This window comes from Durotheca rogersii (genome assembly GCF_024521655.1).
Source record: "Durotheca rogersii strain YMJ 92031201 chromosome Unknown GGS23scaffold_2, whole genome shotgun sequence".
NCBI classification, from domain to species: Eukaryota; Fungi; Ascomycota; class Sordariomycetes; order Xylariales; family Xylariaceae; genus Durotheca; species Durotheca rogersii.
The window spans coordinates 2,655,995-2,680,269 of record NW_026251233.1 but is presented as its reverse complement, the minus strand read 5'-3'; the positions used below and the strand labels follow the sequence as shown (position 1 = coordinate 2,680,269).

Below are 24,275 nucleotides of genomic sequence, written 5' to 3'. Positions count from 1 at the left end.
TCGTGCCATTCCCTTCAGCCCTATCCTATGAGATTAGGTACCTCTAGGTAGGTAGATTTGTACGAGGTAAGTATACCTAGGTACCTTAGACACCCACCCAGGTACCCTGGCCTACCTGCTCTAAGGTATCGTAAGGATGTACTACAGTGCCTCCCACCTACCTAGTAGTTTAGGTACGTGCCTGCAGGCTATAAGTACCTACCTAGGCGGTATCTCTCAGCCGGTGCATTACATAATGCGTGCCTCGTCTCGTCTCCTGGCCTTGTGCTCGCCTGCAACCTGCCTGCAGGTACCTGGTAATGGAAATCACGTCCCCCAAAACCTTACGCGCCAGAAGTGCCTACCCTCGCCCACGCCCGCTCCTACGTCTCTCGGCGTCCGTCTCTTCCCTTCTGCTCCTCCTCCTCCCTTCAACTCCTAGCTTCATCGCTCACACGCGGATGGCTTCGCCTCCTTACGCATTTCCGATCCAACGCGAGGCACCTTTGTTCCGCCGACTCTTGGACCGGGCGTAAATTCTAAGTTCCCTGCGTAATTCCCACCCCAATTCGCGGGACAAAGCCATATCGGAATCTCCCTCATCGCTGCCGACTCTGGGCTTCGCTTTACCCAGAGCGGGAGAAGTCGAGGGGTTTCTTTCGTTCCCCGTCTTAGGCCTGGCCTTCCTCGTCTAGCGTTCTAGGCCAGCCCGCTCTCACGACCTCCAGAAACCGGCCTCCCATTGCCTCGTATCCGTGATTGAACCAAGCTCCCCGACATGTCCGATACGAACGATCATGTCTACCAATAATATGTTCGAGAATGCTTTCAGGAAGCTCCAAGAAATCCCCCCGGAATTCCACCTGTGCTGTCCCAAGATTTCGTCGGATGACGAAGAGAACTATGATGACCTCGACGCCCCCGGCGGCATCAGTGCCGCCGAGAAGCGGAGGAGAATACTGCAGGGAAAAGAGAGGTTGGATCAGACGTATTCGTGCTCGTTGATATTGGGCATGGCCGCAGAGTCGGACGGCGGGATGGGCCGGCAATTCGGTCAGCGCACCAGCGCCTTCCTCACGTCCTGCTCAACTTGTGTGCGGAACTGGCACAAGGGACGTAGACCTTTTCTGAAGGACATCTCTCAGGACTACGACGAGAGCGTGGTCGCCGAGATGGAGAATCGACTAAATCAATTTGACTTTAGCCGCATCACCGAAGGCCTCGCGGAAACCGCCGAGTTCATCAACGCCCACGACGGCGTGGCCGGCCAGAATATATTCATCAAGGAGAACCGACAGGAGCTGCTCATCGCCCTCTACGAAGCCATATGCTGCATGCCCTACTTGAGCCTGCCCGATAACCGAGTCCACTTCAACTTCGTCTTCGAGGCTATGCAGAAGCGAAAACCCCTGAAATTGGGCGAGATTCTCCCAACTATGACGTACTTCCTCTTCGACGAGAACCCGATCCGTAACCGATTCGCTGTCTACGCGTTTTCGCAGCGGCCGCCGATCACCCCCGAGGACTTCGACTGGGCAATCAATGACAGTCTCGCAGACGCCATACTGAAGGCTAATGACACCAACGCGTCCACCCAGTCTATACTGCGCTTCTGGCAAGGATTCCTCTACATTCTGGAAGCCCTCGACGAGAGCCTCGTAATGCACTCCCTAAGAGCCATGACCACGCAGCCGAGTATTTACGAGCTGCTGCTCGCACATATGGCTAGAATCAACTCGGTTTCCGTCTTGAAATTGCTGCTGAAGGCGTTTTGCGCGCTGATACAGAAGTCCCCCAAAACGTTTTGGGATGCGTATAGTCATTATTCCCACACGGCTGTGGCCGAGCAGATCCTGGGGAACCCGGCCTTCAAATCGCTCCTCGCCGAGTCTGCGGAGAGCGATCTGTCGGAGGACCCGGCAGCCATCTCCTGGGTGAAACCGTTTGTAGAATCGACCCATATACACCAGAAGAGCGATATCTGTGATGCTCTCCTCCACCATTTCCTTCAAAGATACGCCCAAGTTCCTGCCATGACGTCGGGAGGCAAGCTTGCCTGCTCCCTTGCCGCGGTGGAGGCGCTCTCGGCTACCTTGGAAGCCTTCGTCTCCCCGAGCTATAAGCTGCACGCCGGGTCGTCGACCATCCATACGAACGCGACCTTGAATCTCACGTTGAAGTATAAGGATCTGATCATCCAGTTTGCCCAGCTTCCAGCGAATGGCCAGACAAATATCGTCTTGTCACGTGCTGGACTCTCCGTGATTAAAAATGCTCTAGCCCTTGACTCTCGTGTTACTGCCGAGGAGTTTAACGCACTTCAGAACAGCGATAGCCACGTCCAACGGGAGATCAGGCGGAACTCGGCAGGCCTTTGGGAGGCATTCCTGGAAATTCTTCACCCTGGTACGTACGACCTGGCCAAGGCGATGTTGGTTGCTACCGGCCCGCTAGTTACGGTGGAGGCCTTCCTGCCTCTGAAGAGACAAACTCTATCGCCGACGAAGAAGGAATTCAATATCGAGTTTCGGAAAACGTCTGAAGTCGTAGGGCGGATGATCGAGAGGCTAAGCGTCTTCACCGAAGATACCTTGCAACAGCTATGCTCCGACAGCTCTACAATCCTGCCCATCGTCGCGGCTCTCGTGAACGGTGAGCAGGATATAAACCAAGCCGGTTCATCCTTCATCAAGACGGTCACAAACGAGGAGAGGAGGCCCGAGGCCGTCTTGAAGTTACTCCAGATCCACCTTGCCCCCGCCCTAGGTTCTTATACCAAGGTTGTCGAGAACATCAATGGGAAGATGTCCCTGTGGTCGCCCCAGTTCAATATTCTACGATACTCGAGGGATATTCTCAATGGCCTCTGCGACCCAGCATCTGGCATACTGCGCTCGAAAACTTTGAGCATTAGAGAGCGTGAGGTGCTCGGTTCCTGGTGGGTATCGCAATGGATCTTCCTCGACAACGCGTTCACCCAGACGGAAGCCTGGAGTCATTTGGTTGACATGGAGACAATGAAGGAATTTTGCCGAGAAGCCATGGAGCTCGCCGATGCACTCCTGGCTCAAGACGGTCTTTTAGCTTCGGCACTGAGTCCGCAAACCGTGCATTCCACCACGCCCGACGATGGTAGAGACCCCGAGGGGCAAGCCATGAGAGACATCCTCGAGCAGCCACGGAAGTATTGCATGGGCCTTTGCAAGATGCTCCGTCTCAAGGATCTGTATCTCGTCAGCGTAATCGTCGGTGTCCTTGGCAAACTCTTAAGGCGCTTAGTGGAGTTCGACATAGAGATTCCTCCTCAACCTTTCGCATATATCAAGAATACTTGTATTAAGAACGCTGCGGGGCGCTACAATACTCAAACGAATCTGAACGAGCGTCAGCGTGCCGAGCTGGTGCGAGCACTGGGCGAGGATAGCCAAGATGAAGATGTGCAGATTATCGCAATCACCAAGTCCGCCGACAACCAGAAGCGGCAAACTAGGCTTGATGCTTGGTCGAAGTCCGCTGAGACGATATCAGGCGCACCGAGCGTGCCTCAGAAGGAAAAGCCGACCCTCAAGTCTAGCAAGGACGATGTGCGTGAGCTGCTCCGGACCTCGTCCTCGGAGAAGGCTCGCTCCACACTAGAAAAAATGAGAGCCCGGCAACCAGACACGAAATCTCAGGCCAGTAATTTAGCATCTATTAAGGAAAAGCGCACCAGGGAGGCCGAGGAGAAGCGGAAGAGGGATGCCGAGGCTATTGCTAGAGCGAGAGCTCTACGTGCTCCCAAGCCGCTTGTCAGTGGCGAAGGGTCTGGTCTTCAGGGGCTTTCCGGCGTTCACGGCAAGGACCATGTTGTGCATAAGAGCGATATCATGGTCAATTCGTCGTCAGAGGACGAGGAGGACGAGGACGGTGATGCCGAGTTCTTGGCACGAACCACCGGAGCGCAGACACGTCCGGCAGGCGCGCAATCCGCGAAGGTAAACCTCCGTCTACCCGTGAAGAAAGTAAAAATTCAACGGTCCGCAAAGGACATGAGAGCGCGGCTCATCCCCCCGATGGATGTGTTGCACCAGGCCATTCTCGAATGGGACATCTTTCATGAGGGCAGCGACCCACCGAACGGGATAACGTGCTCCAAGGTCTCTGATTCATACCGTGATCCGCGAGAATACAAGGAGACCTTCCTGCCGCTTTTGATTAACGAGGCTTGGAGGTCTTTCGTGACGGCCAAGGACGAAACGACGTCGAAACCATTCGAAATCAAGATCGTCAACCGGATGAATGTTGACAAATTCGTCGAAGTCAGCACCGCTATGCCCATAGCTGAGAACAAGGACAGGTTCCTCGCGGAAGGAGATATCATACTGTTCTCCCACGCGCCGAAGCCGCTGGAGGCCACGGAGGAATTGCATTGTCTGGCCCGTATCTGGCGCACTCAGTTCAAGAATGGAAACATCGAGGTTCAGTTCCGCTTGAGCGGTCGAGCTGGCCCTATCCTATCCACGATGATGCCCCAGGCCGAACTCTACGCCGTCAAGATTACGAATATGACAACAATTGAACGAGAATATGCTTCGCTGGAGAGTCTCCAGTATTATGATCTGATGCCGGAGGTCCTTGAAGCCAAACCGTCTCCCATGCTCAAATTCAGCCCCGAAGCCGTCGAGCAGGTCATGAAGAACTACCAACTAAACCAAGGTCAGGCAAAGGCAATCCTGAATGCGAAAGAGAACGATGCATTCACATTGGTTCAAGGGTGAGGACACGTCGCGTTTACTAGTTGTGATATGAACTCGGCTAATTCAATGAAATTTATAGGCCTCCTGGAACGGGCAAGACGAAAACGATAGTAGCTATGGTTGGGGCTTTACTTACCGGTAGTTTCACTGCACCGACCGGCACACTTATCAAGCGGCCGGGCGGTTCGAGTTCGACGGGTATTAGAGGAACGACCAAGAAGCTTCTCGTCTGCGCTCCGAGTAACGCCGCTGTCGATGAACTGGTTCTTCGACTCAAAGATGGGGTTAAATCCACAACCGGGTCCTTCCACAAGGTCAACGTGTTACGCCTGGGTCGTAGCGAGGCGATAAACGCCGCCGTGAAGGACGTCACTTTGGACGAGATGGTCAAGGCCCGTGTCGAGGGCGCAGCAAACCAAAACAACGGCCCGAACTCACGCGATCTGATGCACAAAGAAGCCGGCCAAATCAAGTTGGAATTGGCCGACCTACGACCTCAGCTAGAGGCGGCAAGAACTGTCGGAGATAGAAACCAAACAAATCAACTGCAGCGGAAATTCGACGAACTCAAACGCCGTCAAGCCCAGATCGGCGCGAAGATCGACGCTGATAAGGATAGCGGGAATACTGCCGCTAGAGAGAGCGAAATTCGGCGGCGCCAGATCCAGCAAGAGATTCTCGATTCTGCTCAAGTCCTTTGCGCGACGCTCAGCGGGAGTGGGCACGAGATGTTTAAGAATCTCCAAGTTGAATTCGAAACCGTGATAATCGACGAGGCAGCTCAGTGCGTCGAGCTGAGCGCGCTTATCCCGTTGAAGTACGGCTGCTCCAAATGTATTCTCGTCGGCGATCCCAAGCAGCTTCCGCCGACAGTGTTGTCACAGTCCGCCGCGCGGTATGGATACGATCAGAGTCTCTTCGTTCGTATGCAGCGCAACCATCCGGATGACGTCCACCTACTCGACACGCAGTACCGCATGCACCCAGAAATTAGTTTATTCCCTAGCCAGGAATTCTACGAGCGACGCCTCGTAGATGGTGACGATATGAGAAGGCTACGTCACCAGCCGTGGCATCAGAGTTCATCCCTAGGGCCGTATCGCTTCTTCGACGTGAAAGGTATCCAGGAGAAAGGTCGGAAGGGTCAGTCGCTTATCAACTTGGAAGAGCTCAAAGTCGCCATGCAATTGTACGAGAGGCTTGTCACAGATTATCCGAACATCGATCTTAAAGGGAAAATTGGGATCATCACCCCTTACAAGGCCCAGCTGTTCGAGCTCCGCGACCAGTTTTCTCGCCGGTACGGAGAAAAAATCAAGGATCAGATCGAGTTTAACACCACAGATGCTTTCCAGGGTAGAGAGTGCGAGATCATCATCTTCTCGTGCGTCCGAGCTAGTCCCACGGGCGGCATTGGTTTCATGACGGATATTCGTCGTATGAACGTCGGCCTGACTCGAGCGAAATCCTCGCTTTATATCCTCGGCGATTCGAGAGCTCTTGTTCAGGGCGAATTCTGGAACAAACTTATTGAAGATGCGAGAGCTCGAGATCGCTATACCGCCGGTGACGTCCTCTCTCTACTAAGAAGACCCGGATCCCAACTACCCCCCCCTAGCTTCGATACTCAACCGACACCGGGGTTGTCCTCTCCCGCCACTTCTCAACCTGCCCTAGCCGGTGACGGCGACGTCGACATGGTTATCGAAGACAGTACCCCCTTAACCCGGGCACCCCCGAAAAGGAACAAGTCACTTCCGCTACCGCAAACATATACTATTATCGAGCGACCAGGGCCGAGATCGTTAGCGAATAATTCCGCCCCAAGATACGGCGGGATCAACGAGCGTGGAGAGAGTGCCGTCATGGCCCTCTCATCTGAACGCCCGGTGATACATCAGTCGGGGCGAAAGCGGCCGAGGGATGAAATGGACGACGGCCAGATCCCGAAGAAGGTAAGTCGCCTAACGGTGCAAAGTAACGACGCGACCACTGACTAGAAGGCGTAGATTGCTAGCGGAGGCTTGCCAAGCGCGCCGCCGAGCGCGCCCCGAGCCATGCGACAATCGCAGGATTTGTCCGAGTCGTCATCTGCATCCTCCTCCTCTACCTCGCAACGCCGGGAAGCGCCCAAGGTTTGTTATATCAATGCCATTCCCACCTCAAGCTGACAGTCGCGATTAGGGCCCATCAACCTCCCAACCACCCAAGCCGATGCCGCCGAAGAAGAGGCCGCCACCCTCGTCTGATCCTTTTATCAGACGTAAGCCTAATAGACCTCGATGAGGGTCTTAAACAATGAACAAGTCCTTGACTTAGCTATACGGCATAAAAGAGGTCCATGATGATGCTAACGCCGGTGCATATGAATACCGACTAACATCCAATGCGCGTGGGCGCTCCCACTAAACGAATGCGACGTGTCTTCACCCTCCTTACCTCCCCTTAAACGGAACCTTTATTGGACGACATTAGATGGTTGATACCCGGGCATTGCATCTATAGCTAGAGGGGAAGGGGCAGAACTTGATAGAGTGGACGATACTGGCTAATCGATGCTGCCACTGTAGTAGTAGTAGATGTGATACCCATAGTAGAGACGGCGTGATCGGGCCGCCAAATAACCACGATGAGCCGGGTCAGTCTAGGTAGGTAGACTGCACGGTCGCCCTAGTTGATCTGATGTGATACATCGAACATGCGGTGATGCATACATAACGTGCGCGTATTTGCCATGCTGCCAGATGGGCTGCCCAGCTAGTTAGCCCAGTTAGGCCGTATGTCTTTGACAAGCGGGATCTTGGCAACTATCTTCTCAGCCCCTGGTGCTAGAAAAACAGGACGTGCCGTACGCTATTTTCTAGGCGACCCATCTCGTCTCTCCTTTTCCCCATCCCTCTGCCTCCCCTACCCTACCCTTACCACCTACCTACCTAACCCCTTTCGCGACTAAATCCACTCACCTTGACTTCGTCCCGCCCGCATCCTACCCAGGGGGTCATTAATACCTAACGTTTATCATTCCCCCCCAGGTCAGACCGCGTCTGTAACGTAAGCGTCTGCTTCATCCTACCTACACGCCGTATTCCGCTCCACGCGGCTCGCATACCGAACCGCGATGCCCAGTCGCGGCTCCGTACCTGTACCGTACCGTACCATCTGCGCATCATCTCACGTGCGATGCCCGCCCGCCCGCCGTCTCCAGCCGAGCAGGGGGGCCGTCGCCAATCCCGCACGACGCGCGCGCGCGCGATGCAGGGCCGGCCGCCCGGCACCCTCCCGCGCGACCGGGCGGGGTCCCGTATTTCTCACGCCGTCGGACTCCCTTGCCGCTGTCTGCACACAAGCCCGGAGGGACCGCGGGCGCGGGGAGCGGGTGGAGATGGCCGGGGGGCCTACTAGGGGAAGAGGGGGGGAAGGGGGTTTACGCCGGCGGGAATAGGGACGGATCACGGAGGCGGCGACGCGCCGAGACCAACCAACCAGCCTGCCGACGTGTCTGGCGCGTTCTTATTATTTATTACTTTCTTCTGCGCCCGCTCCGCACAGAACGCTGCGGGATGCATACCTACATACATACATACCTACATACATACATGCATACATACATACACATTACCTGTCCATTACGACAACACGACCGGTAGCAACACCCGCGACCGCACGATCCAACGTGCTCGTGCCAGCCAGCGATACCTAGCCAACGACTCTTAACACAGTTCAGAAAAAAAAAAAAGACTCTGTTTCCCCCGCGGCGCGGGGGGTGGCCGAAGGGGCAAACCCGTACGTAGCTACCTACGTCCGAGAGCGGCTGCGGTAGGGCCGGGAGACGAGGACGGGGAAACTGGAGATGCAGCGGCCGACTAACGCGTCGTCCGGCAGCCGCTACCGCCTCCTGCTCCGCGTGCGGACTACCGCCTTCTCCGCCTCTGCCTCGCGGGCCTCTCCGTCCCCTCTCGGCCCCAGCACCTCGTCGCCGGCGCCGGCGCCGACGCTGGCGCGCTGGCTGCCCTCGGCGGAGTCCTCGCGCGCCCCGGCGCACACGCGGGAGAGCGGATCGAGCGGCGTGGGGCGCCTGCGCGCCGCGCGGCCGGGCTTGGGGCGCGGGTCTTCGGCGGCGGAGGAGGAGCTGCGGCGGCGGCGGCGGCGGAAGGCGGTCGGCGGCGGCGACGACGACGACGACGACGGCGAGGCGGCATCCGGCGGCGCCGGCAGCGCGACGGGCTCGCGGCCCTGCAGCAGCAGCAGGCGGTTGAGGGCCGCGGCGAGGGCCGCGACGCCGCGCTCGACGGCGGCCCCGCGCCGCTCCAGCCGCCGCACTCGCCGCTCCACGTCGCGCGCGCGCGCCTCGCCGTCGCGGCGCCTCCGCCGGCGCATCTCCCAGCGGTCGCGCGCGGCCTTGTCGCGGGCCAGGGCGCGTGCCGTCTGCCGGGCGCGGCGCGCGGCGCGCTCCTCCTGCGCCGCTTGCTGCTCGCGCAGGCGGTAATAGGACGGCGGCGGGGACACCGAGGAGCGGCGGCGGTGGTGGTGTCTGTGGCGGTGGCGGCGGGAGCGGGGTAAGGAATCAGAGGAGGAGGTGGTGGTGGGGGAGAAGGATAGCGAGAGCAGGGACGAGGGGAGCGAGGACGAGGGGGGGATCGAGGGGGACGACGGGGAGGGCGACGGCGACGGGACGAGCTCCGCGCCCTGGCTCCGTCGACTCTCGTGCGTCGGCGTCCTACTCGTCGTGTGGTCTTGCTTATTGCGACGATAGTGATGATAGTGATGGTGAGAGGGGGGCAGGTCGAGAGGCTGACTGCGCCGCACATCCGACTTCTTCTGCTGCTGCTTCACCGCCGCGGAATCGGGCCCCAGGCGTGGGTACGGATGCGCCTGGAACCTATCTACGTCCCGCTGCTTGCGCTCGTGGCGGCCCGCGGTGCCCTCGCCGACGTCCTCCGACAGCCGCCGCGGCGGCAGGAGCGCGTAATACCTCCACCCGTCGTCGGGGTTGTCCAGGTCCAGCGGCGGCTCCGCCGCCTCGACCCCGGGCCGCGACGGAGGCCGCACCACGATCGGCACCGACTGGTACGCGGTCGCGGTCTGGGCCTTAAGCACGCGCGGGCTCGACTCGGTGGTGACGATGCTCTCGGCGAAGGAGGCACAGTTGTGGGTGCCACCGCCGTTGTTGTTGTTATTATTGTTGTTATTGTTGCTGTTGCCGTTGCCACCGTCGTGGATGCTGCCGTGCACGGATCTTATGCCGCTGGCCACGGCGAATGTGCGGCCGCTGCGGCTGCCGACGCTGCCGACGACGGCCCCCCCTGTCTCGCTCTCTGTCGTCCGCGCCCGCCGGCTCGATGTCCGCGCCGGCAGCGCTATTGCGCCCAGCGAGTTCGTCGAAACAATCCGCAGCGGCGTGACGAATTCGTCATCGTTGTAATCTTTCTTGCCGACGACGGCCACGATAGCGCTGGCGCCGGCGGCCGTGGGCCCCACGCCCCTGCCGTCGTCCTTCGAGAAGGCGAGGCTGTGCGTCCGGAGCGGCCAAGCTTGGTGCCGGTGGCCCTGGCGGTGATGAGACGAAGACTCGTAGCCCTCGTGCGAATTCTGCTGCGAATGTCTCTTCGACTGCCTTGATGTCGTTCCCGTCAGAGTCGTGGTCGCTGCCGGCGCCGCACTGTGAGCCATGCGCGAGGCTACCCCGGAAGCGGCGGGTTCCGAGATACTCCTACTCTGCCTCATCTCCGGTTCAGGTCCGTACCTAGGAAACCTAGACTCCCGCATGACGGCGTGCGGCCTTAGTCTGCTGAGCCCCAGAGGACTCAACGGTGCTTCATATTCGCGCCAGGCGCTGCCTTGCGGATCGCTCTGTATACGTGGCCCCTTGCCCTTGCTACTGGGGATCTCTTCTCCTGATGGAACTATCGAGAGCACAGATGCTTTTCTAGGAGGAGGGGCCAACCCGGTGACCTCATCTATAATCGCCCCAGACCCTTGAGCGAACGACGCAGAGGACAGCGAATCGTGGTCGTCGAGGCCCAGCCTTGAGGCCCTCTTGCCCTGGTCGGGCATCGTAATCTGTACTAATTGGGGCCCTTGGTCGCTAACTTGGTGGGATGTAGGCATTTCCGCCGCCTCCGGCGCTGCGGCATCTTGCGGAGGGACGGCCGTGCCCAGATGCGAGTGCTCGGTCGGGATCGATATAGCTATGTGGCGAAGCCCGCTGCTGGTCCTCGCTGAGACGGCCGAGTCTGGGAGTTTGATGATTGGGGGGGGATGTTTTTTTCCCTTCCGCCTCTTGTGGAAGAATCTGAAGATCTTCCACCTGCTGCCAACCAAGGGGGACGTGCTGAAGTCGTCGGGTATCGACATGAAGTTCCCAGGCGGAGGCGGCCCGCGCAAGAAGTCGGCAAGGTCCCCGAGACGGTCCCCGCTCGTGTTACGACGGGGGAGCATCTTTCCGGAGGGCAGAGACGAGGTGATCTCCTGCAGCTCGGGCATTGCGTTTCTCCTCTTCAGGTCGGGCGCGGAGTGGACGACAGATACGAAGAACGGCGGATGAGACAAGGCTTTGGGGTCGCCGGGGACGTTTTGATTTGAATGCACGAAAAACTCCTTCTCCACCAGGATTCCCGGCCTAACTGAGTTCGTCAAGATGACCTCCATTGCAAAACTTTCGGCCGGCGCTGACCAAGGAAGACTAAGAAGTTTATCGGCGCAAGGAGGAGGCGGGGGGGGACGGCGCGATCCCATGGGTGGTGCTAGGCTATAGACGACGGCGACGGCGACGGCCCACGCCAAAACTTAGCTTCGGCACCTCTCGTATCCCGGCCCAAAGTATGCGTGTCATGACCTGACGATGATATCGAGGCCGGGTTTATGCACCCATACATACATACATATAGTAGATATCCCGGTAGGTAACGTGAGATGCATCAGCTTAAAGATAGCGAATAACTTTTCAAACAGAAGGAGGAGGATATGTATGCTGTAGCTTGTCTATCGCTTCTCTCGTTAAACTGTTCAACCCCCCTTCCTGTCGCAATCGAGAATACCAGTGCCCCTTTGAACAGGGGGGAGATGGGGGAGAGGGGATGACCGACCGAGAACGAGGGAGGGGTGACTAGAGAAAATTAGCAGGCATCCGAGAAAGTCAATATCACGTCCGTCTCATCATTCAGGAATGGTAGGAGACGGCAGACTGGACGGGCGGCATTGTTGTGATCGGCAGAGACAGGTCAGGTTACTGGGCTAGCCTGGCCTAGTTCCGTCCGCGACATTCGAGCCGAAGCGGAGGGAGGCATTATCAACGCGTGCGATCTGAGCTTTCTAGCCCAGAAGTCTCAGGTGAGCCCCATGTGCCGCGTCTGTGGACCGGAGGAGAAGAGGATGGACACACCCATCCCGCCAGAGGACCTCGTGGTAGGTAGATGCTTCCGAGGATAGTCGACCCGACGGGACGGGGCTTCTTCAGGTTCGGCTCGCTCTTCACTTTTCCCCTCGCCTTCGCACCCCTCCACTCTCTTATGTTTTCTTTTTCGGTTCCATTTTACCGGTTCTCGTTTCCCTTTTCGTCCCCATCTCAGACACACACGTCTGTCCCTTGTTAGACGGACACCGACTAGCGAAAGCCACCTCATTATCCGGAAATTTCGAGATCGACCGTGCATGCGAGAGAGGGAGAGAGAGAGAGAGCTCCCACTTGGGTAAGCGAGGTAGCAGGAAGGCTCTGAGCATATACACACCTACCAGGGTTGAAGGGATAGAAGAATCTTGATGATGAGAGCCGCATGATGTAAGCGGGCGGCTGCTGCTCGATGCGAGCCCGGTGCCTGCCACCCCTCCCACCACGCCTCCCCTTACCTTTCTACCTCGTGTCTCGTGCACGCAGGCGGATAGTGGCAAAGGGGGGAAACGTTGCTCAGGTTCGGGCTATGGGGAGAGTTTGTGCGCTCCGGCCTACGGTAAAGAGGGGGAGACGGGGCCGTATGGCTCCAGGGAGCACCCCGTCTTCCAACCCGGCCCTAAGCACATGGTGATTTTCCAAACGGTACCCTATCCTCCCCCCTGGCCTGTGTATTGGCCATATATTGATATCAAGTCCGGACCGAGGAAAATAGCTGACCCCTCCTAGCGTTGATGGACGGCTTCGCCTGCCTACCTAGTTACTTCTATTCTACATCTCACCGTCTCTTCTCCTTAGCCAAAGCTACATATCCTTCCCCTTGCATGCAATGGTTCACGACTCGCCACCAGAATCCGAGGCTCCGGACTCTCGCACTTGTGACTGCAGCCGTGCCCACGGATACGTAGTTATAGACTAGACGACGAACGACCCGAGAGCCATTGTAGTCCTTGCTTGATTGCTCGACCAATTCGTAGTTGGGCTACTTGGGAAACGAAGCATATGGAGATGGAATAGGGGAGAGGGGGGAGAGGGGGAGTTCGTGGTATAACACGTCGCGACCCGATCGGTGACTTAGATGCGGTGCTCATTACGTCGACTTGGTAGGCCGAGGACGGGGCTCGTTATGTTGAGACTGCCGTATCTTGCTGCTCTATTTGTGGCTCCCGCTTCGCTTTCCCGGCTCTTACAATGTCCACGATCACCCACAACACGCTTCTATGCCAATCCCGCGTCGTGGGTCCAGCCCGGGTGGCCAGAGGGCGAGCGAAGAGCGGGTGACGGCGTTAAACAATGAGAGGGGCCAGACGCCCTCTATGACTAAGACACGTGTACCCGAGCGGGAGAGGCTGTTCGGAGATCGAGGCAGGCTCCCCGCGGTGAGCAGAGGCGGAAGAGAAAAGAACAGACGAAAACGACGACGACGCGCCGAATGGAGGCGTGGCCACTGACTTTAAACACTCTACAACTAGCACCCTCTCTTGGTGCTGCACCATATCGTACATGATGTAACGCAATTAACGCTCTCGAGTTCGTACTCGACAGGTTGTCCCCCCTTCCACTTCCCCTTCCCCAACCTTCCCCCTCCTACCTCCTCTAAAGTTACCTCGGTCAACTGTTTTTTTTTTCCGAACCGTTTACCGGTATACCTTGAGAATCCCTCCCTCTCTCTCTCTCTCTGCGCGTGCGCACCTGTGCATGCGTTCATCTAGGCGTGTGAATGTATGGCATTACTTAATTAGCCGATGCCGCGCGAAGTGCCCCATTTACAGCGCTACGTCTTGGAAAGATGCGCCATCGCCAGGCGAGTTCACCGGCCCTTTCTCGTCGGAGCTATCATCTGCGCCTGAGCCCACATCTTTGGTGGTGGCGTTCTCGGGCGATGGTTTGTCGGCGGGCTGTAGGGGGACTTTTTGAGCGTCCTTATCCTCGAACCTGGCCTTTTGCTCGTCCGTAGCCTTCGCTTTGGGCTCATCTGCTTTTTCCTCTTCTCCGTTTACATTAGCGGCGGCTTTAGTAGCCTTGTCATCCTTGTTGTTGTTGTTGTCGTCGTTGTTGTCGTTGTCGTCATCTCCGCTGCTCTCCTCCTCCTTGGGATTTCTCTCTCCCTTGTGCGGTTCCGGCTCCTCGTTTTTCGCGTTCTGAGCGGGTGCGCGAGGAAGATCTTTCTGGTGTTGCGCCGGCGCGGGAGGAGGTGACGCCACAGTTGGCGTCTCTTGGCTGCTGGAGGGAGATGGCCGTAGCGCGTCGAGGTAGAATTTAGTAACACCCAGGATCCTGCCGTTCTTCTCACAAGCGTCGACCCATTCGGGTCGTACTACGGGAATGTTCATCTCGACGGCTTTCTCCCACGGCACTCCCCTGCCCTCGGTGGTGACGAAGTGCGTGGTATCGATGCGTACACCGTCCACGATCTTAGCACCTATCCGTTCGACGGCCTTGGTGAGCTCCTCGCGGGTGTGCGCTGGGAGGAAGCCGGTGGTGATGGTGACGCCGCTCAGGTCGGTCATCTTGTGAGTCCTGACGACGACCTGCTTGCTCGAGAAGGTGCCAGCAGTAGTGCGCAGGACGAGATGAAAGGAGTACTCGGTATCGACGGCGAGGCCGCTGATCTTGGTGCTATGCATCTGCATGGGACGGGGGATGTTGCCGGCCTTCTGGTTATTGCGGTAGAGAGAGAGAGAGATGAGATCTGCGGTGGCGAGGTCGATGGGGTCCCAGTCGAGGACCACAGAGGTCTGGGTGGCATTGCGGCAGCGGAGGACGGGAGTGCTAGGCTGGGAGGCGCCGAAGGAGGAGAAGATATGGTCTTGGAGGGCTGAGAACTGGGCTCCGGCCTTGGCCTCAGACTCGTGGTTGCGGGCGACGGTGATATCGACTATAGAGCCCGAAACGATGTTGGGTGGCAGCAGGATAGAGGGGAACTCGATCTACACGTTCCCGTTAGACTGCGTACTCATCGGATGGGAGGTTGCTGGCAGAGTGCCAATGGAGCTGCTCGATTCGGAGGCAGAGGGGGGATGTCCCGAGCTTGCGCCGTGCTGCGATGGGAAGATGCTCGGGCGAGGCGCTGCTTCGAGAGGGGCAGTCGGGAAATATGGTGAACATACTAGACGTTTGTCCGGGGTCAAGAGGACAGTCACGCCGGCGTCGACTTTGCCGACTGTGAGCGAGACCAACATGGTCGTCGGTAGGGAAAGCGTCGTTTGCCCTAGGTGGCTAGAGGCAGAGGGCGATGCGATGTGTTCGAATGTGTCGCGGCCGGCGATTGAGGGTGGGTAATTGGACCGTGGTCGCGGTCGTGGTGGTCGAATCGCACGAAGCCCGCGGTCGTGGTATGGATTGATGTGTCGGGTGGATGAGTTGGTAGAAGCAGAGGTACAGGTGGGCTTGGTAGTTTGGGAGTTGAGAAACAATTCCCTGTCGCCAGTATAGACATTACCTGATATCGACTTAGTTGTCGTTACTTGCATATATCCGACCTCCGCTGCATCCTTATGCTCTCCTAAGTGCCTAAGGTATTTTTTCCTTGCTCCTGTAACCTCAGGTACCCGTAGTGTTAGGTTAAGTTAGGTACCTACAGGCATGGTATCTGTGTTCGAGGTACCTTTTGGTTACGAGGAGGTGGAGGTACCTCCTATGCACTCTAGCTAGGCAGGTACCTCACCCCTCCTCTGCCCCTTGTCACGTTATTACCTAAGCTCCCTAATGAACCTCTTTGCCTCGCCAGCTCCCGGTCAGGTCCATCCTCACCGTACCGTCGATTCTCCTCTCTATGTGGCTTCCGCCGTTTTATCTCCGGCCGCTTCTTTTTTCGGAACAGTAGATCGCCGTACTTGTCCCGACCCAGCGCCACCTCGAGCGCGTCCACGAGCGGGTTTATCTGGTCTAGGAGGTCCGCGAACTGGATGTTGCAAGCCGCCTTCGGGTTCCCGCACGATATCCGTGCCGTACCGTATAGCTGTCGAACTCCGGCATCGTCCGTCGTCGTTTTCCTGCCGTCTTTGTCATACCCGTGAGCCGCGAGGGAGTCACGAAATGCGCGCTGGATCTTTCGGGCGGCTACTTGACACACGCAGGCCTTGGCTACGGGGTGCGAATAAGCATTATGCCAGAGGGGTATGTCAGTTTTAGCGATATAGAATCCGAGTACGGATTTAGCAAAGGGGTGCTCGAACTTGTCGAGGTACCTCATCGAGGTAACGCTGAAGCAGTGGCGTTCGGAAATCATGACGTTCAGCTGGCACGGGTTCGACTTAGGTTTCCAGTCCTTGATCCAGTGCAGGGCTGTCGGGAAGCCGATGTTGTACTTCCTGCTGACGGCGAGGACATGATCGCCCGGCTGGACATCCTCTTCCGACGCCGGAAAATATTTCTTAGGGTTGCTTTTGGGTATTTGCGGTTTCTCATACGGGTTCTTTCGGGTCCGGAATGGAGCACTCGCCTGCATAGTAGGCACGGTGCTCATGCATCGTTGTCGGAGGGCGAGGGCATGGCGCGAAAGGCGTATCAGTCCCGGAGGCCGACGGAAGAGGCAGTTCGTCATGGTCAGCCTCGGCCTGACCTTGGCAACGGCCAGATTCTACGTCGAGGTCAAGAAGGTCTAGCTCAACTTGCCCGCGTATGCCATCTATGTTAACATATATGACTAACAGACCACATTTGGGGCGCATGTGTGGAAGTTTGGGGAACAAATTGTGCGTATACCTCCAGGTAGAGAGAGGGAGGTGGTGTTGAGGCCCACGTACAGCCAGATAGTACCCAATCGTTGACAAGATGGAATTAGTGCCTCCTCCCCCCTTATCGATTACGTACACGTATAGAGACCACCATTTGTACTGTCACGTGGTGCTATGTGGCGCAGAGATAAGCCGGGATGTACTCACACTAAGCAGAGCGGACTGACTACCTTAGGTACCTACCTTAGGTACCTACAGAGAGGGCCATTGGTGGTGTGTAGGTACAGATACCTCCTATTTGGATTGGAAGTCCGATAGTAGGTACCTCTACCTTAGGCGCATCTTGGCTAGAGGTAGGCGATCAGGCACAGCTAGGTACTTTCGCGATAAACCGCCACAGGTTGGCCAGAATGAGGCGGGGCCCGTACCCATTTTCACGGAGGTTACATGTCCAAGTACCCCTGCATTTGCCTTGCTGAGGGCCCATGACATCTGACAACGGATCAGAAGGCGAAAACCAGGCTTACATCACCGAATAAAATAAAATTAATTCCCTTTCCAACACAATCCCGCACTCCTTCGCTTGCCACAAAAACAATTTCAACCCCGACACCCCATCGTCATCCACCATCGTCGCCGCCAACTTACCGCTGTAGCCGCCGCTGTACGATCCGCAACCCAGTGCAAGATTTAGCATATCGCCGATATGCCCAAGAATAAGGGAAAGGTACGTTTGCCGTTCCCATCCTCCTAATTTCCCGACTGGCCTCAAACCCCGTGTGCATGCACAAGACCGCATCTGTGGCATGTGGCATATGGCATACTGACCCTCGTCTCCGATCGTAGGGTGGTAAGAACCGTCGTCGCGGGAAGAACGAGAACGACAACGAGAAGCGAGAGTTGACCTTCAAGGAGGATGGTCAAGGTACGAACGAGCCATCCCCTTCCTCCCCATTCAGCACAAATGAAAGTCGAATAAAGCGAAGAAGGATAGAATGCGTGAAACATGAAAAGTTAACACGCAACCTCTATACAGAATACGCCCAGGTAGTCAAGATGCTGGGCAACGGGCGCCTCGAAGCCCAGTGCTTCGACGGCGCGAAGCGCCTGGCACACATCCGGGGCAAGCTGCGAAAGAAGGTCTGGATCAATAACGGCGACATCATCCTACTCTCGCTGCGCGACTACCAGGACGAGAAGGGCGACGTCATCCTCAAGTACTCGGCCGACGAGGCACGCTCGCTCAAGGCCTACGGCGAGCTGCCCGAGAGCGCCAAGATCAACGAGACCGACACCTACGGCCCCGGCGACGAAGGCGAGTGCGGCTTCGAGTTCGACGAGGACCGCGATTCCGAGTCAGACTCGGGCAACGGTGCCGGCGCCGGCCAGGGCGCCAAGGACGTCGACATCGACGACATCTAGAGAACTCAGGGAAAAGAGATACCCCTTTCGGCGGGGACACGAGTATCGCCCACCTTTCAGACCTACCGTCTTTTTTCTATTACCCGGCCCGTCCATCTCAAGCCCTAGAGGGTAGTAAGATGCCACCCGCCCTACATAGACGGCCCAGGTCCGAGAGGCGAAACACACCTGTCTTCTCTCTCAACCCCGGACCACCGCGACCAGAGTCCGTACATATCGACACATATACACGCAACCTCGTTTCCTCTCTGCGTGGCTTGGTCTGGTCACGGAGTTCGGGTTCCGCGACAGTCGGGGCGATGCCGTTCGGTAACAAAACGGCCGAGGGAGCGCCATGGTGGGAGAGACGTCATCCGCTCCCCCTCGCCGTTTGGCAATGAACTTTTTAATATTAGATCTCGCTCTTGTTTCTCTCTTTTCTCCTTTCACATTCCCCCCCCCCCCCCCCATCCCGTGTCACCGTCGCCGCCGCCATCGCCAACCAGGGAGGAGAAAGGAAAGGAGACGAGATAGGGAGGGACGGGTAGATACGGTGTGTGTTTTGCGTTTCGAGGAGGGGGGGGAGGATGACTACTGAGGCGGAGCAAGGAAGAAGGGAACCGACCGGTCAGCCAATCCGTTCAAGATTACATATGTGGATTACCTGTGTACCTAGCCTACCTGCCGTCAACCAACCTACCTATAGTAACCTCATGATTGCTCCTCTACCCTCTATCCCCTTGCCATCAATCGCGTCCTATCCTGTCTTATTTCTCCCCCTCTACCTCCCCAACTTTCTTGGTAGATAAGTAGGCTACCAAGGGTACCCGTCTGCCACTGCAAGGTTGCTGCCGAGGACCCCCTAATACCAATCTTATTGCCCACTTCGCCTCACGGCCTGCCTTGGTAGCCTGTGCAACGTATCGACACGTCTCCTCCCCTGCATCCTCCAAAATTGAGGGGCAGGGAAAGGAGGGACGAGGAAACACAAGAAATCTAGTAAAGATGAATTTTCGATGATCCTGTCTCTCTCGCTCTATATGTATACACGTAAATTCTCCCCCGGTTCTCTCCCCTCCCGTCTCGGCAGCTCGCTCTCGAATGTGAGAACACTGCGCACCTGTGCTGACTAACTACCGCTACTCCGCCGGCAAACTAGAACGACTTTCCTTCTCTCTCTCTCTCTCCCTGGCGCGGTCGAAACAGGGGGGGCGAGGAGAGGCAGAAGTGAATGGGCCACGACTCGGCTCGCACGCCCACCCACCCGCATACTCACCTACCTACCTCTTTTTATCGAGCCGGCCCGTATCCTCTATACATCTGCATTGTCCATTTTTAATAAAAAAAACATTCTGCTTCCATGCGTTGTCCTCGTGAAGACCGGCTCTCTATCTCTCTCTCCCCCTCCCTGCTCGCGCAGTCACAAAAACCCCGTCCTCAATAGGAGGTATGGCTATCCCTTGCCCGCCCACGCGCTAACAAATCTGTTCCAGACCGTGGATTCCGAGGTGCAGCGAACTCGGTCGGTGTGAGGACCGCTTCCGAAACGGCCACCAACCCACCCCCTCTTCCTTCTCTCTAAGAAGCTTGGCCGGCGCACCTAACCACTTGCCAGGCAACGTCCTCTTACTCTGTAAGCGAGCCGGCCCGAAGTTGAAAAAGACTAGTTTGGTTTAATCCTCATATCGATTTTCTTCTCTTTTCCGAGATTGGGCTGCTAGACAAAGCCTCTATGTAATATAGCAACCGTTCTCTCATCGTTCGGCTGGATTGCCACCGTATTCGTTCATGCAAAACAGACACGCCTTGACATCTCCTCTCCTGGCGTTCTTTCGGTGTACGTAGTCACCATCGGCCCGTCTCACCTTAGACATGACCCCACCTTCGCTCATCTTTCACGTGTGGGATTTTGCGACCGTGACTCTACCATTCGTCGTCACTCTTCTCGTCATCTGTTGGTGTGTTAGTACCAGAAAAGCCTGCATAGATGGGTGCTAGGGAAATAAAACCTACCACTATCACGAACCCTCTCCTTCCGCTTCTGGAGAGCCGCGGCAAGCGCATCAGCCATCCCACCGCCTCCGCCTCCCGAAGAAACTCCTGCTGGAGGTAGCCCACTACCATGCGGCCCTGTATCCGACCCTGCGATTGCTGCTGCGCTTCTGTCTCTGATCTGGGTTCTGTCTACCTTCCTGAGTGCCCCAATTCCGCCCGCTTTTTGAATGCTATCTAACATCGCGGAGCGGCCACCGTCCACTGAAGGCAAGGCTTGAGCTGGCACCCCGGAAGCATAACCAGAATCGCGATTGGGTGGTGGGGGGATTCCGACGCCTGGCGGGGGGGGTGGCGGGGGAGGAGGCGGGATCCCTGTGCTACCGGGAGGAGGGGGAGGAGGAGCAGGTGGAGGTGGCGCGCCAATTCCGAGCGAGGGCATAGGCGGAGGAGGTGGTGGAGGTGGCGGTCCAGTTCCGAGTGAGGGCATCGGCGGAGGCGGCGGAGGAGGCGGTGGTGCAGCCGATTGAGGCAAGGGGGGCGGGGCTGGCGGACTTGGTGCCGGAACCGGTGGCGCAGGCATACTTCGTGGGGGGGGTGCGGGATGGTGTCGAGGAGCAGAAGGAGGTGGAGGAGGCGCAGGTGATGGTGCGCTCGAGCTCGGCACCTTCGGGGGGAGACTCGGGGGTAGGCTTGGCGGCAAGCTCGGAGGGAGGCTCGGAGGGAGGCTCGGAGGGAGGCTCGGAGGGAGGCTCGGTGGAGGGCTCGAAGGAAGGCCCGGGGGGAGGCTTGGCGCCGGTGGTGGCGCTGGCGCTGGCACTGGCTGATGCAGTTCACGTGGAGGTGGTGGTACGGGGCCCCTAGCCGGTGTCGGTGGAGGCACGTTGTTGTTCAGCCTCTGGCCAGTAAATGCAGGAGGAACGCTGAATTTATGGGGTGTAGGCTTCTCAACCTCTTCGAGAGGCGTCTTCGGCGGTCTTGGGGGAGGCGGCGGCCCAGCTGGCGCAACGCGAGGTGCGCGTTCGGCGTGGGCGTATTTGCCAGCATCCGGCAGTGGAGGCGGGGCGTTAAAACGAGGTCGCGGCGGTGGTGCCGGCTCCTGTGGCGGCGTTGGCTCTCGGTACACAAGCTCTATCTTACCAGATCTTCGCGGCGCAGGCGGGGGCGGTGGAGCACCGCGACGGGAGCTAGACGAAGAGAGGCTTTCCGAGCGGCCTGGTGCAGGAGGGGGAGGCGGGGGAGGCGCTCGGCCATGACCGCTAGTCCCATTAATAGATGAAGTACTGGAGGACGGCGGCGGCGGGGGCGGCGGGGGGGCGGGAGTCGACGCAGACTTTCCGTTGCCAGACATGTCGGTACCCTGCTCTCTGAGAAATTCGACGATAAAATCTTGGTTTTCTCTGATGAACTCATCGGTGAGCCCCTGCTCAGACAGAAAATCTCCAAAGTTCGCCCGCCAGTTGATATCGTAGGCCTCCAGCTTGGCAAACTTGGATGCTGGCTTGCGGGCGCCATTGCTGTGTCCCGAGGAGGATCTCCCATGCGAATGGGTGGGTACGATCGTGGTTCGTGGAGAGTCGGGCGGCGTGGGCGCCGAGGAGTGTCTATGCCCCCAAAGCATGTTCCCAAAGAAGCTGGTCTTGACATGTTGCTGGTGCGGTCCGCCGAACGGCGTGTTCCTTGTGGCCTTGGACGCACCCTTCTCCCGTTCATCCATCTTCTTCTTGAATTGTTTTGCCTCCTTTTCGTCGACAAAGGATAGGCCAGCTAAGCAGTCCTCGAGCTCGAAAGTATGGAAGAAGGTGCGGTCCTGGTTGTAGGCCCAATTCTCAAATATCTCTTGGTCCCAGATCACACCTCGGCCAGCAGGCTACGGCATCGTTAGAAGGCGGCTGCAGGGGCAGGGCTCGCGGGGACGGCAGGATAACTCACAGATACGTCGACCAACTTGAGCCAGTAGGTGTTCCCCACCAAGTCGTTGGAGAGCACAACGGCGCCTTGCAAGCCGGTATAGGTCCATTTTGCGCGATTCGGATACGCTATGTACAGTCGTGCGACGGCAACGGCATGGATCTTGTTGGTGTGCTTCGGCACTACCCGGCGGACGGTTTCTTTATCCTCTTCGCTGAGGATGGACGGCATAGCGGCGAATAGGATGAGGTCGTGTGATGGGCGAGGGGAGTAAGGAGCAGTAACGAGCGTATCGGACAGCCTGGTCTACCTAGTTATGTACTTGCGTGCGCATTGAATTAACGTCTATGAGCAAGACTAGGTGTAGTGCTGGTTTTGACGCTGTCCGTCGGCAGCGTATAGAGAATGTATCCCGTAGCGTTCGCGTTGGTTTGCGGGACTGCCCCCCCAAGGATCGATGGTTCTAGATATGCAGTCGATTGGCGGCTACGAATAGAGGTTAGGTAGCAGGACGGATGGCTAATCGGAGGTTGGCAGGCTGGGCGGGCTGGAGGGTCAGAGGGTCGGATTTGGTTGGATGGCCAGGACTGCTGGAGAGGCAACCAACTTCGGGCGAGGGCCAGCCCGGGTTCGTCCTTCGTCAGTAGGGCCAATCTCGGTTGCTGTGCCTGTTGCGCGTACGGAGGACGCCGAGGCGGCAGCAGAACGATGAAGACGATAATGGTAAGATTCAAATAAAAAGAGACAGAGGGAGAGGGTTAGTCGAGGGTCGATTCGGTTACTACTATTTCGTGATAGGAATCATTAGGCAGCTTGATTGTAGTGAAATTTGGGAAGAAGTGACGGTGATTTTGTGACCAACTGCAAAGGTCAGCGAGCTGAGAGGCAGTGTCAGTGCTGGGTGCCACCTGCCACTGATGACCGTATTGTACATACATTAGGTGAAGTACCTTCCTCCTGCCTTATGCATGTACATATATACATGTATCGGGACCCAGGCTACCTTCGGAACTCCATTACTGGATGTACATGCGTGGGCCTGCAACCTCCTATCGGGTACCTGCCTCGCAAAGTACCTAGATACTTTATAAGGGGAACGAGGCATCCACCCTAGAGTTCCTCCGACTTCCGTCATCAGGGTGTATATACAGTACCTAGGTACCTAGGTAATTACTTGATGTAACCAATAGAATGGAATTTTCGGGCTTGTGGACCACGAGAATACACCTAGCCACGTGCTGCACCGCCACTCTACATTACATTAGGCACCCAGGTACAGCCGGAGCTTCCATGAGTTGGGCGAGGGGGGGGGGTTGGAGGTCGCTCCCTCACATGCGCATCGAAGAGGTGCCCTCTCAATTCCATCTACCTTTACGAGAAAGTGGTCCATTCTAAAACTTCGTCGATCCTCGTAAAACACGATGTGATGCACATCGGCTCTCCAGGCAATGACGCCCAGCATACCTACATGTGCCAGGCACTCGCGAATATACCGCGGGCACGCTAATAGATCACACAGCCATCAAGGCAGTATAATAGGCGGGATGCTATTAGGTATTTTGTCCGGTCTAAATCCCTAGCCGTAACCGTGCCACCCATCTCATATACGCCAGCCATGTCACCGCCCTTCGTACCATAGTCCCGAGCCTCGTTCCCGATAGATCCACTACACAAGTATTTATTTGTTCAGCTCCTTAGCCTTCGCCTGGCGCTCCTCCTTGGTCCCCTCCTGCTCGGGCATGTTCTGAGGGATGACGGGGCCCGGGCTTGCCTGAAAGGCCGCAAACTGATCTACTCCTCGGGACGATGCGGCCTCTCGCGCAGCGTTCGGCTGGGTGTTGGCATTGGCCTTGCCGGTCTGCTGGTTACGGTGGTTGAGAGCGGTCAGCGGAGATGCAACGAATGCGTACAACTGTGTGGCTGGGGCGTGGAGGGATTACCTGGTGCTTTTCAGGCATCTTTGGTAGGCGTTCGTTCTAGTTAGGACGTAGGCAGCTCTAGGGTTGTAGTTCAAGTAGGTAGGTAGATGGGCACAGGTGGGTGTCCAGTGGTGTATGGATGATAATAATAAGATGTATATATGGCCGCCTTGGGGGTTCTTGGGGAGTGTTTTTATAGGTACGCATTAGTTGCGTAGAGACAGCACCTCCCTACGCAGCAGCCTGCCATCATCTTTCCGTCGCTCGGGTG

The 24,275-nt window shown here is 57.3% G+C and overlaps 8 protein-coding genes across 8 annotated transcripts; 2 read left to right on the top strand and 6 right to left on the bottom strand.

The window, feature by feature from the left end:
• The first annotated feature begins 301 nt into the window (after positions 1-301).
• On the top strand, positions 302-7,421 carry GGS23DRAFT_550025 (SEN1 N terminal-domain-containing protein). Its single transcript, XM_051515262.1, has 4 exons — positions 302-4,732; positions 4,795-6,670; positions 6,725-6,850; positions 6,900-7,421. Exons 1-4 carry the CDS (start codon positions 777-779, stop codon positions 6,999-7,001), a joined length of 6,060 nt encoding a protein of 2,019 aa, XP_051376512.1. The 5' UTR covers positions 302-776; the 3' UTR covers positions 7,002-7,421.
• A 1,179-nt stretch (positions 7,422-8,600) lies between these two features.
• GGS23DRAFT_593077 (uncharacterized protein) lies at positions 8,601-11,363 on the bottom strand (the record flags this gene model as incomplete). Its single annotated transcript, XM_051517989.1, has 1 exon — positions 8,601-11,363. The coding sequence occupies one exon, from the start codon at positions 11,361-11,363 to the stop codon at positions 8,601-8,603; it is 2,763 nt and encodes a 920-aa protein (XP_051376511.1).
• Positions 11,364-13,868: 2,505 nt separating this feature from the next.
• GGS23DRAFT_602720 (uncharacterized protein) lies at positions 13,869-15,284 on the bottom strand (the record flags this gene model as incomplete). Its single annotated transcript, XM_051519363.1, has 2 exons — positions 13,869-15,032; positions 15,213-15,284. The coding sequence occupies 2 exons, from the start codon at positions 15,282-15,284 to the stop codon at positions 13,869-13,871; spliced, it is 1,236 nt and encodes a 411-aa protein (XP_051376510.1).
• Positions 15,285-15,661: 377 nt separating this feature from the next.
• GGS23DRAFT_196592 (uncharacterized protein) lies at positions 15,662-16,976 on the bottom strand. Its single transcript, XM_051511755.1, has one exon. The coding sequence runs from the start codon at positions 16,646-16,648 to the stop codon at positions 15,749-15,751; it is 900 nt and encodes a 299-aa protein (XP_051376509.1). The 5' UTR covers positions 16,649-16,976; the 3' UTR covers positions 15,662-15,748.
• Positions 16,977-17,316: 340 nt separating this feature from the next.
• On the top strand, positions 17,317-18,742 carry GGS23DRAFT_550017 (uncharacterized protein). The gene is made up of 3 exons (XM_051515261.1): positions 17,317-17,508; positions 17,628-17,706; positions 17,818-18,742. Exons 1-3 carry the CDS (start codon positions 17,488-17,490, stop codon positions 18,201-18,203), a joined length of 486 nt encoding a protein of 161 aa, XP_051376508.1. The 5' UTR covers positions 17,317-17,487; the 3' UTR covers positions 18,204-18,742.
• Positions 18,743-20,112: 1,370 nt separating this feature from the next.
• On the bottom strand, positions 20,113-20,529 carry GGS23DRAFT_550015 (uncharacterized protein). The gene has a single exon (XM_051515260.1). It carries the CDS (start codon positions 20,416-20,418, stop codon positions 20,146-20,148), a length of 273 nt encoding a protein of 90 aa, XP_051376507.1. The 5' UTR covers positions 20,419-20,529; the 3' UTR covers positions 20,113-20,145.
• Positions 20,530-20,554: 25 nt separating this feature from the next.
• GGS23DRAFT_593074 (uncharacterized protein) lies at positions 20,555-22,316 on the bottom strand (the record flags this gene model as incomplete). The annotated part of the gene is made up of 3 exons (XM_051517988.1): positions 20,555-20,962; positions 21,028-22,044; positions 22,107-22,316. 3 exons carry the CDS (start codon positions 22,314-22,316, stop codon positions 20,555-20,557), a joined length of 1,635 nt encoding a protein of 544 aa, XP_051376506.1.
• Positions 22,317-23,763: 1,447 nt separating this feature from the next.
• On the bottom strand, positions 23,764-24,043 carry GGS23DRAFT_593073 (uncharacterized protein; the record flags this gene model as incomplete). The annotated part of the gene is made up of 2 exons (XM_051517987.1): positions 23,764-23,946; positions 24,026-24,043. 2 exons carry the CDS (start codon positions 24,041-24,043, stop codon positions 23,764-23,766), a joined length of 201 nt encoding a protein of 66 aa, XP_051376505.1.
• Between the last annotated feature and the right edge of the window lie 232 nt (positions 24,044-24,275).